Source organism: Erinaceus europaeus, chromosome 12, assembly GCF_950295315.1.
Source record: "Erinaceus europaeus chromosome 12, mEriEur2.1, whole genome shotgun sequence".
NCBI classification, from domain to species: Eukaryota; Metazoa; Chordata; class Mammalia; order Eulipotyphla; family Erinaceidae; genus Erinaceus; species Erinaceus europaeus.
In genome coordinates this window covers 33097799-33116545 of record NC_080173.1, presented here as the reverse complement: position 1 = coordinate 33116545, position 18747 = coordinate 33097799, and the positions used below count along the sequence as shown (strand labels likewise).

At 43.4% G+C, this 18747-nt stretch overlaps 1 protein-coding gene across 1 annotated transcript; it reads left to right on the top strand.

Moving 5' to 3' along the window:
• The first annotated feature begins 1580 nt into the window (after positions 1-1580).
• PDE12 (phosphodiesterase 12) lies at positions 1581-11618 on the top strand. Its single transcript, XM_007521198.3, has 3 exons — positions 1581-3010; positions 9065-9143; positions 10728-11618. The coding sequence occupies exons 1-3, from the start codon at positions 1712-1714 to the stop codon at positions 11180-11182; spliced, it is 1833 nt and encodes a 610-aa protein (XP_007521260.1). The 5' UTR covers positions 1581-1711; the 3' UTR covers positions 11183-11618.
• Positions 11619-18747: the final 7129 nt, after the last annotated feature.

The following is an 18747-nucleotide window of genomic DNA, read 5'->3' as shown; positions in this document are numbered from 1 at the left end:
CCGCAGCGATTAACCCGCTGCGCTACCGCCTGACTCCCCAAAAACTATATTTTAAAAGCAAAAAAATTCTTCTAGAAGCATCAGAAGAATGAAGCCACAAAAGGCCCTGCATAAAAGAGAGAAATCATACAGCTAACGAATATAGTAACTGAAATATATATATATATATGGTGGGGGTCGGGCGGTAAAACGGATTAAGTGGAGGTGGCGAAAAGCCCAAGGACCCACGTAAGGATCCTGGTTCAAGCCTCCGGCTCCCCACCCACAAGGGAGTCGCTTCACAGGTGGTGAAGCAGGTCTGTAGGTGTTTCTCTCCCCTTCTCTGTCTTCCCCTTCTCTCTCCATTTCTCTCTGTCCTATCCAACGACAACAATAAAAACTATAATAAAACAAGGGAAACAAAAGGGAATAAATATTTTTTTAAATACGGTATAGAAACTATACAGATAACTAAAACAAATGAAGCTGCAAAAAAAAAAGTAACTATCTCTTGGACGTTGTTGAGAGCTATGATGATTATGGTGCTGGGGGGAGTAGAAAACTTTGCTGGAAGGTGTGGTGACTTACACTGAAACCTTGTATGGTTGTGAAATTACACATCTGAAAGTTTGTAAGTGTGTACAACTTTGCCAAGTCACTGACAAATGGAGGGGGGACTACAAAAAGCAAGGGAGGGGGAAGGAGGGAGGAAAGAGAGAGGGGGGTAAGGAAAGCAGGAAGGAAGAATATATGGAAAGAAGGATGAATGGATGGATGGATGGATGGATGGATGGATGGATGGATGGATGGATGGATGGATACAACTGAAGAATACTGCGGGGCTAGGTGGGCAAGCTTTGCCAAGGGTGAAGCAGTGTAGCAGGTGTCTCTCTCCTTTATCTCCCTCTTCCCTCTCGATTTCTGTCACCGTCCAAAGATAAATAGAACATTAAAAATTAAAAATATATACTGGGTTTGGCCTTCTGAAGCCGCGTCTCCTGCCACCATTCCCCAGCAGCGCTGGCTCCGCGGAGTGCTCATCACCCCCTGCGCGCGGCTCTCCACGCAGCTACTCTGCCGGCGGGCGCGGCCCTGCTCTGACTCTCACAGCCCAGCCTCTTTCTACATAATTCTCGCCACCTCAAGAACAACTGTTGCCTAACGTTCGCTATTAACCACCACAGAGGCTCGGCGCCCCGAAGCCGGACCTGCTCGAAAGTGGGCGGGCGCGGTGCAGGCCACGCAGTCTCTCGACGCCCCGAGCGAGGCTGTCACGGAGACACGTCTCAGCGTGTGGAAAAAGCAGGTGGGGCTGTTTCGAGGCAGGGCGCCTACCTCCTTCCCAGAAACGAAACCGTGACCTCACGCCACCACTTCCGTCTCTGCTCGCCCGACCTTCCGTCCCCTAGCCGCACTTTCGCTAAACCAGGGAGTATAATATTTCCCTTTGGCGCTTCTAAAACTGCTTTTCCATTTTTTACTCCTATAATTCTACCTAAAGATTAAAATCCAGCTAGGCTCTATTAGAAACGAGCAGGGTTGTGGGAAACAGGAGCCAAGGAGCGAGCCTGACGAAAATGCGGGAAGGGAGCACCCGGCTGGCTCTCTTCGCGCGCCTGCCGGAAGTCGCGAGACTGAATGAGTGCGGCGCCCGCTTCCGCGACGGCTCTTTCCACGGGACGCTCGGTCGGCACTGGGCTGCGAGGCTCGTGAGCCGCTGGCCGCCAGGTTCATGTGGAGGCTCCCGGGAGCCCGCGCCGCTCTTCTTGGGATCCGCACGGCGGTGGAGCAGTGCAGCCGGGCGGAGGCGGCGGCGGCGGGCACGATGGAGCGCGCTGTCGTGCGCTGTGTGCCCTCGGAGCCGAAACTCAGCCTGTCGTTCGCGCTGGCCGACGGCAGCCACAAGAACATGCAGCGTGACCAGAGCGAGCCGCTGGGTCGGGCGCTCAGCCGGATTGCCACCAACGCCCTCAAGGGCCACGCAAAAGCGGCGGCCAAGAAGAGCAAGAAGAACCGGGCCAACGCGAGCGGCGGCGGGCCCTGCGCCGGGGCCGGGCCTGGTCCCGAGCCGGCGGCTGCTTGTGAGCCGGTCGTGAAGCTGTACTACCGGGAGGAGCCGGTGGCCGACGATGTGCTCAACGTGGACGCCTGGCAGGACGGCGCGGTGCTGCAGATCGGCGATGTCAAGTACAAGGTGGAGCGCAACCCGCCCACCTTCACGGAGCTGCAGCTGCCGCGCTACATCATGGCGGGCTTCCCGGTGTGCCCCAAACTCAGCCTGGAGTTTGGGGATCACGCCAGCTCTGTTTTCCGCTGGTACCGGCAAGCCAGGCCCGAGGCGGCGGAATCCGAGGTTGGGGGACCCTCGTCCCTGTCCCGCCCACCGCCCTCGCCCGGCTGGACCGAGACGGGTGTCAACGAGCGCGTCTACACCCCGTCCAATGCGGACGTCGGCCTGCGGCTCAAGCTTCACTGCACCCCAGGCGACGGGCAGCGCGTGGGGACGAGCAGGGAGCTGGAGAGCGGTCCCGTGGAGGCCGGGCCGGGCACCTGCACCTTCGACCACCGGCATCTCTACACCAAGCGAGTGAGCGGCGACGAGCTGATCCGCGCCGTCTCCTACAACCTCTTGGCCGACACGTACGCCCAGACCGAGTTCTCGAGGACGGTCCTGTATCCGTACTGTGCGCCCTACGCCCTAGAGCTCGACTACCGCCAGAACCTCATCCAGAAGGAGCTGACGGGCTACAACGCAGACCTCATCTGCCTGCAGGAGGTGGACCGCTGCGTGTTCACCGACAGCCTGGTGCCGGCTCTCGAGGCCTTTGGGCTGGAGGGCGTGTTCCGAATCAAGCAGCACGAAGGCCTCGCCACTTTCTACCGCACGTCCAAGTTCCGCCTACTTAGCCAGCACGACATTTCTTTCCACGAAGCCCTGGCGTCGGACGCGCTTCACAAAGAGCTGCTGGAGAAACTCGGTTTGAACCCATTGGCGCAGGAGAAGGTGCTCCAGAGATCCTCTGTCCTTCAGGTGAGGTGATGCCACCGCTCTGGTCCCTCACGCAGGTTTTCTGAAGGACCGAGACGCGGTGCTTATAACTGAGTGAGACGTTCCCGGGAAGTTTGCGGCTGGGGGCTCACGGGTTCAGCGCACCGGGGCCCGGGCTGCCGCCCACCGCAGGGGCGACACTTCACAAGCGGTGAAGCAGGTCTGCCGGTGTCTCGCTTCCCCTCTCCCTATCTCATCTTCCCTCTCAATTTCACGCTGTCCATCTCAATTAATAAATAAAATTTAAAATAGTATTAAAAATAGAAAGTTTGGGGGCAGGGCGGTAGCGCAGAGTAGATTGGGCGCACATAGTGAGAAGCACAAAGGACCGGCGTAAGGATCCCGGTTCGAGCCCCCAGCTCCCCACCTGCAAGGTGGGTCGCATCTCAGCCGGTGAAGCAGGTCTGCAGGTGTCGTTCTCTCCCTCCTCTGTCTTCCACTCCTCTCTCCATTTCTCTGTCTTATCCAACAACAACAACGGCAATAACAATAAGGGCAACAAAAATGGGAGGAGTGGCCACCAGGAGCAGTGGATTCTAGTGCAGGCACCGAGCCCCAGCGATAACCCTGGAGGCAAATGAAATAAAATAAATGTTTGCTCCTTTCATTCATTGAGCAAATATTTAGCACCTCTAGTATGCCAGGCATGCTGCAGACTGCCTACAAGGCAAACAGGATTTTCTTTTTCTTTTTTTTTCTTTTTTTTTTTTTATTTACTATCCGATTTATTTGGGTCTTCTCTCTTTTTTGTTTTGTGAGTCTGGCTAAAGGTTTGTCGATTTTATTTACTCTTTCGAAGAACCAACATTTACTTTCATTGATCTTTTGTATGGTTTTCCTATTCTCAATGTTATTTATTTCTGCCCTAACTTTAGTAATTTCTGTCCTTCTGGTTGCTTTAGGATTCCTTTGTTGTTCTTCTTCTAGGTCTTTAAGATGTGCAATCAGGCTGTTTATTTGTGCCTTTTCTTGTTTCCTAATGTGTGCTTGAATAGCTATGAACTTCCCTCTTAGGACTGCTTTAGCTGTGTCCCAAATATTTTGATAGCTTGTGTCTTCATTTTCATTGAATTCTCGAAACATTTTGATTTCTTCCTTGATTTCCTCTTTGACCCAGAAGTTGTTAAGAAGTGTACTGTTGAGCTTCCACATTTTGGGACTGTTACTAATCTTTTGTTGATTGCTAAGTGTTAGTTTCATTCCACTGTGGTCTGAGAAGATGTTTGGGATGATTTCAGTGCTCTTGAATAGGCTGATGCTGTCTTTGTGGCCTAACATATGGTCTATCCTTGAGAATGACCCATGTGGATTTGAGTAAAATGTGTATTCCAGTTTCTTGGGATGAATGACTCTGAAAATGTCCAATAGTTCTAGTTTATCTATCTCTTCATTTAGCTCCCTTATGTCTTTACTGATTTTCTTCCTGGATGATCTGTCAAGTTGAGATAGTGGGGTGTTGAAGTCCCCTACTATGATTGTGTTACTGTTAATATATTGCTGTAGCTCTTTCAGTAGAAGTTTGATGTATTTAGATGGTTTCTCATTGGGTGCATAGATATCAATAATTGTTAAGTCCTCTTGATTGACTGATCCTCTGAGCATTAAGTAGTGTCCATTCCTACCTTTTTTAATCTTATCTATTTTAAAGTCTATCATGTCAGATATGAGAATAGCTGCTCCTGCCCTTTTTTGTGGGCCATTGGCTTGAATGATAGTTTTCCATCCTTTCACTTTAAGTCTGTGTTTGTCTTGTTGCGTTAGGTGAGTTTCCTGTAGACAACATATTGTTGGGTTGTGTTTTCTGATCCATCTTCCTACTCTGTGTCTTTTAATAGGTGAATTCAGGCCATTGACATTTATTGATATCAAAGATTGAAGATATTTTAATGCCATTCTTGTAGAGTTTTAGAGTGTTTTGATATATGTCCTATTTGTGGTGGTCTGGTTGTTCATAGGAGACCTTTCAGAACTTCTTTCAGGGCAGGCTTGGTGATGGTTGCTTCCTTCAACTGTTGCTTGTCTGAGAAGGTTTTGATGCTTCCATCTAGTCTGAATGACAATCTAGCAGGATATAGTATTCTTGGCTGAAAGCCTTTCTCATTGAGCACTTGATAGATATCTTGCAATTCTCTTCTGGCCTGTAGTGTTTGTATGGAGAAGTCTGCTGCTAATCTTATGGGTTTTCCTTTGTAGGTGACTCTTTTTCTCTTGCAGCCTTGAGGATCCTTTCTTTATCCTTATTCCTTTCCAATCTAAGTATGATATGTCTTGGTGTCTTTAGGTCTGGGTTAATTCTGTTTGGGACCCTCTGGGCTTCTTGAATCTTTATGTCTAGACTAGAGAAATTTTCAGCTATTATGGCCTGGAGAATGCTTTCTGCCTCCCCTTCTCTTTCTTTCCCTGGTAAGCCAATAATGCGTATATTGTTTCTTTTGAAGTCATCCCATAGGACTCTGTTGTTGTTTTCAGTATCTCTTAATCTCTTTTTGATATCTCTTACTTCTTTTTTAGTTGTCTCTAATTCATCCTCAATCTTGCTAATTCTGTCTTCAGCCTCATTGATTCTATTCTCTCTGCCCTCTACTGCTTTCTGGAGTTCATCTATTTTGTTGCCCTGCTCTGATACTGTTTTAGCTTGTTCAGCTAGTTGCCTTCTTAGCTCAGCGATTTCAGCTTTCAGCTCTCTAATAACCATGAGATTATTAGAATTTTCTTCCATATTCTCATTTGTTGTTCCTGCATTTCTGATTACAATTTTTTCAAATTCTTTACTCACTCCTGTTATTATTTCCTTGGCTAATGTTTTGATGTTGAACTCGTTGTTTTGTGCTTCACCCTCTAGAGGACTTTTAGCTGGACTCTTGTCCTGGTTCGAGTCTCCAATATTTTTTCTTGTTGTTTTAACCATTTTATATAAGTTAACAGTTTTTTCAATCCCTGAGTTGGAGTTCAGTGGTGTAAAAGCCTTTTTTTTTTTTTCCCCTGTAGGCTATGGGAGCCTGAGGGCTTTTAAACTATCAATAGGCTTCTTAGCTTAATCACTGGCTCCTGATCAAGAGATAAAGCAGGGTGTGGCAGAGATAATCCAGTGGTTATGCAAAGAGACTTTCACAGCCCCTCAGCTATGCCACCGAGGTATAGGTCTTCTTCTGAGTTTCCCGGTTAGATCTCTGTACCCTGGTGTCCCTCCCTGTTGCTGCTCCAGATTCTGAGGGTAGTAGCAATGAAGAAAGAGTTGCACTTGGTGAGTCTCTGGGGAGTCCTTTCCTCCCTTCAGCTGTCCCCTTGTTGGTGGAGCAGACTGGAGGTGGTGTCTCCACTGACAAACTGTTGAACTGTTAGCAGTCACTTAATCTCTCCTTAGGCCCCTCTCTCCTCTCTGTCACCAGCCACGCGTGTTTGTACTCACGGGTGATTTACTGGGTTTCTGTGGTCATTCTAGTCCTGTCTTGTTTCGGTCCGGGTGGTCTCCTTTGGTATTCCTAGTTGATCCGGGAGAGGAGAGGAGAGGAGAGAAAGCCATCTACTGCTCGTAGCTCCGCCTCCCCAAACAGGATTTTCATAGTGCTTTACTCTGCTGGGAGACATGTACAAAATGCAAAAAAATGATAGTAACAGCTAATATTTTCTTTCTTCTTGCCAAGCACCACAATGACACGTTTTGAAGTACTTAGAATGTGGCTAGTATGTTTTAGAGGTGCTCCATAAAATGTTACTATTGAGCTGAGGAGACAGCATAACAATTATGCAAAAGGACTTTCTTGCCCAAGGCTCCACCACTACAGGCCAGAGCTGAGCCATGCTGGGGGGGAGGGGGGGTTTGTCCCTCCCCTCCTCTTTTCTCTATATCATCTCATTAAAAGTAAATTAATAAAATATGTTTTTCTGTCACTACTTTACAATCCTACTGTTTTCATCTTATAGATGTTATTCTTTTTTAAATTTTTTTAATTATCTATTTATTGGATAGAGACAGCCAGAAATCAAGAGGGAAGAGGGTGACAGAGAGGGAGAGAGACAGAGAGACACCTGCAGCCCTGCTTCACCTCTCATAAAGCTTTCCCCCTGCAGGGGGGGACTGGGGCTCGAACCCAGGTCCTTGCGCATTGTAATACATGCGCTTAGCCAGGTGTGCAGCCACCCTGCGGCCCCCCCTTCCTGTTTTATAAATGGTGAAATGGACAGATTTATTTATCCAGGGAATTTATCAAGCATTCCATATACCAAATATTTAAACTTCTGTGACCAGATTGTGTACAGGATTTCAGAATATTATAGTAAGGTGCCATATACTCTTTGTCAAATCACTTGTACATGAATAAGTTACTTTCACACAAGTGTGGGAATGGGAATCTTAGCCAGTTAATTACATATTCCATCATCACTGAAATAGGGTGAGTGTTAACTGCTATTTGTTTGAGCTATTTTCCTTTTAAAAAGTTTTCATTATGTGCTGTCCAGCTTTTTGTTTGTTTTTGTAGGACCAGGGAGATAGTGCAACAGTAGTCAACTCTAAGGAGTGTTTGTTTGACAACAAAATTTTAAAAAAATAAATAAATTTGAGTTTTGGGATAATTTGTTTTGTTCATAGTAAGAGTAACTTTTTATTTTAATTGAACTCAAACAACCACCACCTCTTGAGCCATCTGATATACTTTCTCTAAATGTACTGATAAGGAAACTGGCTTAAAAAAAGTATCTTGTGGTCTGGTACTTTCTTTTTTTTTAACTATTTATTTATTTTCCCTTTTGTTGCCATTGTTGTTTTATTGTTGTAGTTATTATTGATGTCATTGTTGTTGGATAGGACAGAAATAGAGAGAGAAGGGGAAGGCAGGGAAAGGGAGAGAAAGATAGACACCTGCAGACCTGCTTCACCACCTGTAAAGCAACTCCCCTGCAGGTGGGGAGCCGGGGGCTTGAATCGGGATCCTTATGCTGGTCCTTCTTCGCACCACATAAAACATTGTGCTTTCAAGCATGAGATTCTGAGTTCAGTACCCAAAGCACATGTACCAGAGTGATGTCTGGTTCTCTCTCCCCTCCTATCATTTCTCATTAATAAATAAAATCTTTAAAATACAAAAAGAAAAAGGAAAAAAGCATCTCTATCCAGGACATGCCGACAAGCGCTAGGGTGAGTATTCAAACCCATATCTGCTCCAAAACTGGTAATTAACACTTACAAGCACTGTCTCCAACCTCAGTGTTATCATCAAAAATACATTATTTTCATACTACCTGTATGTGTTGCAGTATTACTAAAAGCATGTTACACTGAGTACTATTCATGTAGTAATTCTAAAACTTCCTAAAATTTAAGGGGAAAAGCTTTGTGAGTAGTGAAGCAGTGTGGAGGTGTCTCTGTCTTTCTTCCTCTCTGACACCTCCTTTCCTCTTGATTTCTGACTGTCTATCCGATAAATAAAGATTTAAAAAAAAAAATTAAAGGGACTGGGCGGTTGCACAGCGGGTTAAGCGCAAATGGAGCAAAGCGGCAAGGACCAGCATAGGGATCCCAGTTTGATCCCCCAGCTCCCCACCTACAGGGAAGTCGCTTCACAGGCAGTGAAGCAGGTCTGCAGGTGTCTTTCTCTCCCCCCTCAGTCTTCCTCTCCTCTCTCCATTTCTCTGTCCTATCTAACAACAGCAGCAGCAGTAACAACAGCAATAATAACAAGGGCAACAAAGCGGGGGGAATAGCTTCCAGGAGCAGTGGATTCGTAGTGCAGGCAGCAAGCCCTAGCAATAACCCTGGAGACAAAAATAAGTAATTTAAAAAAACATTCAGGAGAGGGAGTCAAGCGGTGAGTTAAGCACAGGCGGCGCAAAGCACAAGGACCAGCATAAGGATGTCTATCTTTCTCTCCCCCTCTGTCTTCCCCTCCTCTCTCCATTTCTCTCTGTCCTATCCAACAACAATGACATCAATCATAACTACAACAATAAAACAAGGGCAACAAAAGATAATAAATATTGAAAAAAAAATTCAGGAGATTGGCAGATACCAACTGAACTCCTGGCACTTTATTTCAGGTTTCTGTTCTTCAGTCTACGAAAGATTCTTCTAAAAAGATATGTGTTGCTAATACCCATCTCTACTGGCATCCCAAAGGTAAGGCATTAATGATTTTCACAAATGACTTAAACATGTTGACTTGGGGGCTGGACAGTGGTGCACCTCATTTAGCACACATGTCACTATGTGCAGTGACCCAGATTCAAGCCCCCACTCCTCACCTGCTGGGGGACACTTGACAAATGGTGAAGAAGGTCTTCAGGGGTCTCCCTCTCTACCTCTCCCACCCCTCTCAATTTTTCTCTGTCCTATCAAATAAAAATTTTAAAAAATAGGGGCTGGGTGGTGGCACACCTGGTTGAGCACACGTTACAATGCAGGTGGTGAAGCAATGTTGGAGGTGTCTCTCTGCCTCTTTTTTTTTTGCCTCCAGTGTTATTGCTGGGGCTCGGTGCCTGCACTACCAATCCACTGCTCCTGGAGGCCATTTTTTCCCTTTTGTTGTTTATCATTGTTATTGCTGTCCTTGCTGTTGGATACGCTGGAGAGAAATTGAGAGAGGAGGGGATGACAAGGAGAGAAAGATAGAAACCTGCAGACCTGTTTCACTGCTTGTGAATCGAGCCCTACTTGTGGGGGAGCTGGGGGCTCGAATTGGGATCCTTACTGCTGGTCCTTGCACTTTACGCCACGTGCACTTAACCTGCTGCGCTACCGCCTGGCCCCGTCCTCTGTCCCTCTCTATCTTCCTCTTCTCTCTTGATTTCTGGCTCTTTCTAGCCAATAAATGAAGATTTTAAAAAAGGTAAAAAAATGAAGACACACAGTCCCACTGATAACCCTAGTGGCAAAAAAAAAAACATGCTGACTTAAGGTAAAGTTACATTACACAAATATATGTATATAGCTTTTTTTTCTAGAGTTATAATTCACCTACAGCACTGCATAATTTAAGGTTACTGCATAGTGACCTGACTTACATATATTACAAAATAATTTCATATGTTTAACATGTATCACCTTGTACAGATACTAATAAAAAGGTCTTTTTTCAGTATTGGAGAGTTGGCTTAATATTATTGCACAGAACTTGAATGTCTGAGGCTCTAGGTTCAGTCTCTGGCATCACCCACCATATGGCAGAGCTGAGGGGTGTTCTAGTCTTTCTCACTCATGAAAAGAAAACAAGGTTATGTGGAAAACTGAGAAATGTTATGCATGTACAAACTATTGTATTTACTGTCGAATATAAAACATTAATCCCTCAATAAAGAAATTTAAAAAAAAAAACTTTTTTTAAAGTCTTTTCCTTATAATTACTTCCAGGATCTACATTTAGCAGTTTTATCATTCCAGCTGACTTTTTCAGATAGAAAGAGAAACAGGTCCCCCTGGTGTAGACGGCTAAATTTGAGCCTGGGTTGTGTGCATGGCAGGTGCCTTCCCAGGTGAGCTGTCTTGTCAACCTAGCAAATTTTAAATATATAGTGGTAAATATAGTCATCAATTTGTACATTATGTCATTCCTTATCTTGTAATGGTACCTTTGATCACATTTATGCCCTTACCCACTCCTCACAAATATGTACCTTAGATGTCACCTAAATACTGTAGTTTGTAAACTTACACATGTGTTTTTTAACTTAACGGTAACTTTTAAAATGATTTTTTTTTTTATAGGTGGGTACATTCGTCTCATCCAAATGGCAGTAGCCTTGGCTCACATTAGACATGTCTCCTGTGATCTGTATCCTGGTCTACCAGTTATATTTTGTGGTGACTTTAATAGTACCCCATCAACAGGAATGTATCAGTTTGCTATCAGTGGCAACATTTCAGAGGATCATGAAGACTGGATTTCCAATGGGGAAGAAGAACGATGCAACATGTCTCTTAACCATTTTTTCAAACTGAAAAGTGCTTGTGGCGAACCTGCTTACACAAATTATGTTGGTGGCTTTCATGGATGTCTGGATTACATCTTCATTGACTTGAATGCTTTAGAGGTTGAACAAGTGATTCCATTACCTAGTCATGAAGAAGTTACTACCCACCAGGCCTTACCTAGTGTTTCCCATCCTTCTGATCACATAGCACTTGTGTGTGATTTAAAATGGAAATCAATGTCTGTTTGAGATTTATGTCTACTTTAGTAGGAAAGTTAATACGAATCAAAATATACATGTAACCTTCAAAAAGGAAAACTAGACACAATGGTAAAATGTTCTTACCCACTAGTTAATGTCCCAGTGTCTTCATTACGATTGTTCATGATGTTTGGATAATATAGTTTCTCCACCCTTTTTTTCTACACTTGGAAGAAAAACATATATTTATGCTAGTAGGAAGAAAGTTGAATTAAAATTTTTGAATGTTTTATAAGTACTTTTTTAAAGCTAGTAATTAAGAATTTTCAAAGTGCCAGTTGAATGATCCTGTAATTTTTCTACCATAACATGTTTCAGATTGAATTGTGTTTATATAATAGAGGAGGTACACAGAAATTAAGGTGCAAGAGGTCTAAGTTCTCATACATGGAGAGAATAAACAGTAGTGTCTATCTCTACCTCAGTTTTTTTGTTTGTTTTTTTTGTTTTGTTTTTTACCAGAGGTCTGCTTACCTTTAGATTAACGTGGTGCCAGGGGTCGAACCTGGGACCTTAGAACCTCAAGCATGAAAGTCTGTTAGTGTAACCATTATGTTATCTCCTCAGCCCTGGCTAGGAGATACAATTTCAGAGCTGTAGCAAAAGATTAAAATATATCATCACTATTAGTGCTTTTAGAAGTTCACAGCAGATTCATCACTTTTTTCATGCCAGCAGGGTTATCGCCAAGGCTTGGTGCCTACACAATTCCACAGTTCTAGGTGGTTGTCTTTATTTTTGTATGTCTTTTTTTTTTATATATAGAGCATGAGAGATAGGGACATTTGTTCCAATAATCATGAAGTTCCTCCCTACAAATGGGCTCAAGGGACTTGAACCCTAGTCCTTGCACATTCTACTTGGCAAGCCACCAAACAGTTACTGCTTCTCATCTTTCATTTTTCACTTAATATCTTCTATTTTCATTTTGAAGATTTTAGCATTCAGCATCATGCAAATAGATCTTTATATCTCACTGCAGCTTATTTCAACTTTTAGGATGAAAGCACAATTTAATATTCAAAGGAAATGACAATATAGTCATCTTGATCCCATTCTCTTTACCTTTGCCTATGAAAATGCTCTTAAATCATTAACAGGATATTTGACCATATGTATAAGAGAATATAGCACAAAAAACTTTATGAGAAGCTAAACTTAATAAGAAACTTCCTACTAATGGACACTTGAAATTTTCAGTGAACCATTGAACATATTTGTGTTGTCACTATTGTTGATTTTTATAAATAAGAAATGGAAGTAGTGGGGTTTTTGAGAACTTCTGAAATTGTTCTTTTTATAGACATTTCAGTTTGAAATACAGGAAAACTATATATTTCATATACTGTAAAAAAAAAAATTAAGTGAAGCCAAACTGTCCAGCCTATTGTGATTTTTTTCTTAGCTATTCTAACTGAATTACTATACTTTATAATGCTTTAGATGTCACTCTTCATGTTTAGGATAACCATGTTATCAAATAATGCTTTTTAATATATTTATTATTGGATAGAGACAGAAATCAAATGGGAAGGGGGAGATAGGAGGGGAGAGAGACACCTGCAGCCCTGCTTCATCACTCATGAAGCTTTCCCCCTTGCAGGTGGGGACCAAGGGCTCCAGCCTTTGTCCTTGTGCATTGTAATGTGCATGCTTAATGAGGTGTGCCACCGCCTGACCCCTCACATATTTCTTTATTTAACTCCTAGCTTAAAAATCCACCAACCTTGGGGCCAGGGCAGTTGCACACCTGGTTAAATGCACATGTTACCATGCACAAGGACCCCTCTAGGGGGAAAGCTTCACAAATGGTGAAACAATGGCGCAAGTATCTCTCTCCCCTCCCCCTTTCAATTTCTCTCTGAAATAAAGTTTAAATTTTTTCTTTAAAAGTTCACCCACCTCATGGCCTGGGAGGTGACGCAGTGGATAAAGCATTGGACTCTCAAGCATGAGGTCCTTAGTTCAATCCCCGGCAGCACATATGTCAGAGTGAAGTCTGGTTCTTTCTCTCTCCTCCTTTCTCATTAATAAATAAAATATTTTTTTAAAAAAATTCACCCACCTCAAAAAGAGCTCTGGTTTTCCAGTTAAGTCTTTGTTCCACATTCTTTAATATTTAACCAAATGCCATACCTTAAGAACTTGTTCTTTTGATAAAGTAGCTGGTTTGATATTTTGTTCACTATCCAATGCATTGTTAACTCAGTTTACGGGTTTGAAAATAAGAGGGCTTTACCTGCACTTCCAATCAAACTTTGAAGTACTTTAAAAGTACTTGGGGGTCAGGCGATAGCGCAGCAGTTTTAAGTGCACGTGGCACAAAGCACAAGGACCAGCATAAGGCTCCCAGTTCAAGACCCCAGCTCCCCACCCTGCAGGGGAGTCACTTCATAAGCGGTGAAGCAGGTCTGCAGGTGTCTATTTTTCTCTCCCCCTCTCTTGTCTTCCCCACCTCTCTCCATTTCTCTCTGTCCTATCCAAGAACGAACAACATCAACAACAATAATGGCCACAACAAGGCTCCAACAAGAAGGAGGAAAAAAATGGCCTCCAAGAGCAGTGGATTCATGGTGCAGGTACTGAGCCCCAGCAATAACCCTGGAGGCAAAAAAAAAAAAAAAAAAAAGTACCTGAAGAGAAAATTTAAGGTAGCAGTTTCTTGGAATCTTTTTAATTTTTTTTATATTTTACCTTTTGTTGCCCTTGTTTTATTGTTGTTATTATTGCTGTTGTTATTGATGTCATCATTGTTAGATAGGAGAGAGAGGATGACGGGTAGAGAAAGACACCTGCAGACCTGCTTCACCGCTTATGAAGTGACTCCCCTGCAGGTGGGGAGCCAGGGACTCGAACCAGGATCCTTAGTCTGGTCCTTGCACTTTGCGCCACATGCGATTAACCTGCTAAGCTACTGCCTGACTCCTGTTTCTTGGAATCTTAACTAGAAAAAGCTATTGATAGTATAAAGCGCCTTCCTAAAAAAAAAGAAAAAAAAGCATTGTTACATCAGCTTATAAATGCACAGTATATTAAAACGAATCCGATTCCCCTGCAAAAAATAATTTTTTCATTTTTTTAGGAAAAAAACGAACGTTCTTTGCTTTCAAACAAATATATTCATAGGACTCAGCAAAACTTTAAGGCAAAAAGTTTATAAGCAAAAAAATTTAAGAAAAACTTTTTAATATGACTTCCTCCTGTTCATGAAAAAGGTATACAGGAGGGCTGGATGGTGGCACACCTGGTTGAGCGCACATGTTACAATGTGCAAGGACCCAGGTTCGAGTCCCTGGTCCCCATCTACAGGGGAAGGCTTCATGAGTGGTGAAGCAGGGCTGCAGATGTCTCTCTGTCTCTCTCCCTCTCTATATCCCTCTCCCCTCTCAATTTCTGTCTCTGTCCAATAATAAATTAATAAAGTATTTAAAAAAAAACTTTTAAAAAAAAGTCTCTAAGCACTTACCAGACATTCCATATCTTCTCCAGTCTATCTTTTGGCTTGTCTTCTCTTAACTCTATACACTGCTAACTACTCTTTGTGAAAGCATAAATGTATTTTTTAATTCCGCGCCCTGAATCCTTATATGTAATACCTACTGATGAAACTGTGGTCCTATTACATATAAGCATTTAAGCACACTGGCATATACTGGGTTGGAAAAGTCATGATGCATTTTTGCTTTGAGAAATGGAAAAACATGTGGTCCCTCCAGAGGTGGCACAGTGACTAAAGCACTGGACTTATAAGCATGAGGTTCTGAGTTCAATCCCTGGCAGCACATGTGCCACGGTGATGCTCTGGTTCCCTTTCTCTCTTCCTATATCTCTAATAAAAAAATATTCTAAAAATGGAAAAATACTTTGACTTTTCTGACAACACAATAGAATATTATAGTGATTACATATATGTTTTGGTCAATTCTCTTTTACTCAGATGTTAGAAGTGACTAGAGTCCAACGATAGGAAACACTACTTAATAGCCTTAAATTTATTAATAGCCTCAAATTTTCCTTGTAATCATGAGACTACAGTATTCAGAAATGCTTTTTTAAATTTTTTATATTTATTTTCCCTTTTGTTGCCCTTGTTTTTAATTGTTGTAAGAAACGCTATTTTTTTTATTTACAAACTTATCATAGGTGTACAATTTCTTTTTTATTTTTTTTAATATTTTATTTATTTATTCCCTTTTGTTGCCCTTGTTATTTTATTGTTGTAGTTATTATTGTTGTTGTCATCGTTGTTGGATAGGACAGAGAGAAATGGAGATAGGAGGGTAAGGCAGAGGAGGAGAGAAAGATAGACACCTGCAGACCTGCTTCACCACCTGTGAAGTGACTCCCCTGCAGGTGGGGAGCCAGGGTTCGAACCCGGATCCTTATGCCGGATTATCCTTGTGCTTTGCGCCACTGCGCTTAACCCGCTGCACTACAGCCCGACTCCCTGGTGTACAATTTCTTATTTCCCATCACACCACCCTCAACCAACAAGTACCCTCTTCTTCCACCACAGTTCATCTTCCTGCCTCTCCTTTAGAGTACTTGGAATTGCCCCCATATCTAAATAAATGTTTATGCCCTAACCTATGAGAAATCATCCAGTACTTATCCTCTTTCTGCCTTATTTCACTTAATATAATTCTTTCAGGTTCCACTGAAGTTGTAACAAAACAGATTTCATCATTTCTTGTTTTTCTTGCCTCCAGGGTTATCACTGGGGTTCCATGCCTACACTGTGAGAATCCATTGCTTCTGGAGGTCATTTTTTCCATTTTATTGAATAAGACAAAGAGAAATTGAGAGGGGTAGGGAAGACAGGGGGAGAGAAAGACACCTGAACACCCACTTTGCCACTTGTTAAATGACTTCTGCTGCCCTGCAAGTGGGGGACCAGGGGCTTCAACGGGGTTCCTTGTGCAGGTCCTTGCATTTTGTTCTATGTGCGCTTAACCTAGTACGCCACTGCCTGGCCCCCAGTTTCATCATTTCTTACAGCAGCTGAGTAATTATTCCATTATGCTACAACTTTACTTTTTATAGTTTTTAATAAATAGACCAGAGGGAGTCGGGCTGTAGCGCAGCGGGTTAAGCGCAGGTGGCGCAAAGCACAAGGACCGTCATAAGGATCCTGGTTCAAACCCCGGCTCCCCACCTGCAGGGGAGTCGCTTCACAGGCGGTGAAGCAGGTCTGCAGGTGTCTATCTTTCCTCCTCTCTGTCTTCCCCTCCTCTCTCCATTTCTCTCTGTCCTATCCAACAATGACAACAACAATAATAACTACAACAATAAAAAAATAAAGTAAAAAATATAAATAAATAAATAGACCAGAGCACTACTCTGCCCTGGTTTGTGGGGGGGTTGTGTGTGGGGCTGAGTCAGAACTTTGGAGCCTCAGGCATGAATGTCTTTTTGCATAAGCATTATGTTGTTTTCCCCATCCTATTTTTAATGCAGCTGGGGATGGAATCCAGGGCACTGCACATGTGTAATACTACCACTGAATAGCCTCTCTAGGTCAATTTGTTCATTGTATGAGAGGAAGAGACAGAGGAGAAACACAGACCAGATGGTGGCACAGCTAGTAGAGTGCACATGTTATAGTGTGTAAGGATCTGGGTTCAAGGCCCTGGTCCCCACCTGTAGGGTGAGAAGCTTCATGAACTGTGAAGCAGTACTACAGGTGTCTACCGCCCCTTCATCTCTATCCAAAAATAAAGAAAAATACCACAGCATTGCTTGACCATCAACAGAGCTTTCCCCATTGCCATCAGTGGTGCTTCATGTGGTGCCAAGGCTCTAACCCACGGAATGAAGGACAGCAAGGTACTAAACCTTTTACTTCAATTGACTGACTTGATTGATGTTAAACTAGGGGCTGTCTGCTGAATTAATTCTGCTAACACTAGACTGTCAAAATTCATATTCAGACCAGAAAGATAATGATTATTCAAAAAATTTTCATGCCTGAGGCTCCAAAGTCCCTGGTTCAACCCCAGATACTACCATCAGAACTGAGCAGTACTCTAGAAAAAAATTATACATATAAAATATATATGTTACCTTTAAAAATTTATTACTCATAACCAGGGTTATCTCTGGCACTCCACGCCAGCAGGATAACTCTACCACACCCAATGGCCACTGTTTTTTCTTTGTGATAGAAATGGAGAGAAAGGTAAAGACAAAAGACACTTGCAGTATTGTTCCAGTGCCCATGAAGCAGGAAGATCCCAGCAAGTGGGGACTGATGGCTTGAACTTGGTAATGTAATGTGTTGGTATGCTTCTAAATTCTTCTTCTAAGACCCCTTCTGTTACATAGCTTCAGGCTGTGGTCTATTTACATAATCATCGTTTTCACTGGTTTAATTCCCACTGGTTCGCGCCCGCTATCCTACGTACTTCCTCTTCCTGACACTTCCGCCTCAGGAGACATAAAAGACAGGGCTTCCTAATGAAGAGAGATTTAGAAGAGATTAGATTGTTGAACTGCCTCCCCACTAGTCAATAAAGACTGAACTGCGTTCCCAGCTCAGCCATGAGTCCCTGGTCGTCTGTCTCTCGCACGCGAAGCTAGCCCAGACCAGCAAATGGCGCCCTGAACAGGGACTGGCAGTAATGTATGTACTCTACTAGGTGTGCCACCACCTGCCCGGCCCCTACTAGCTATTTTTTTTTTAATATTTACTTACTACCTTCTGTCACCCTTTTTATTGTAGTTATTAATGTTGTCGTTACTGGATAGGATAGAGAGAAATGCAGAGAGGGGGAGAGAAAGATAAACACCTGCAAACCTGCTTCACCACCTGTAAAGTGACTCCCCTGTAGGTGGGGAGCCAAGGGCTCCAACTGGGATCCTTACTCCAGTCCTTGCGCTTTGCAGCATGTGCGCTTAACCCGCTGCGCTACCGCCCGACTCCTTATTATAGCTATTCTAATGTGAAGTGGCATCTCATTGTGGTTCTGATTTGCATTTCCCTGATGGACAATAATAATAAGCATTTTATGTTCTAAAGAGGTAATTTATGTATCTCTAAAACACCATTCTCACGGTCCAGCTATTATTGGGCAGACAGTGGCTGAGTTGAGTGCAATTCAACTAAATGAGTCAAGTCAGTTTATTTAGATTATTTAAATAAGCACAGACTTAACAAGGTTTGCCTCTAAAATAGTTCTGAAGAAATGAGGGGTGATGGATGTTGTATGGTAGTGCATCAGGTTAAGTGCACGTGGCACAAAGCACAAGAACCAGGGTAAAAATCCCGGTTCAAGCCCCCGGCTCCCCACCTGCAGGGGAGTCGCTTCACAGGCGGTGAAGCAGGTCTACAGGTGTCTATATCTTTCTCTCCCCCTCTCTGTCTTCCCCTGCTCTCTCCATTTCTATCTGTCCTATCCAACAATGATGACATCAATAACAACAACAATAAAACAAGGGCAACAAAAAGGGAATAAGTAAAAATAAAATAAAATAGGGAGTCGGGCTGTAGTGCAGCGGGTTAAGCGCAGGTGGCGCAAAGCACAAGGACCGGCATAAGGATCCCGGTTCGAACC

Excerpts from the sequence above, each read along its gene's own strand:
- PDE12 (XM_007521198.3), top strand. The coding sequence starts at position 1,712 with ATGTGGAGGCTCCCGGGAGCCCGCGCCGCTCTTCTTGGGATCCGCACG. Across the intron at positions 3,011-9,064 it reads AGAGATCCTCTGTCCTTCAG|GTTTCTGTTCTTCAGTCTAC; the intron begins GTGAGGTGATGC and ends ACTTTATTTCAG. Across the intron at positions 9,144-10,727 it reads TCTCTACTGGCATCCCAAAG|GTGGGTACATTCGTCTCATC; the intron begins GTAAGGCATTAA and ends TTTTTTTTATAG.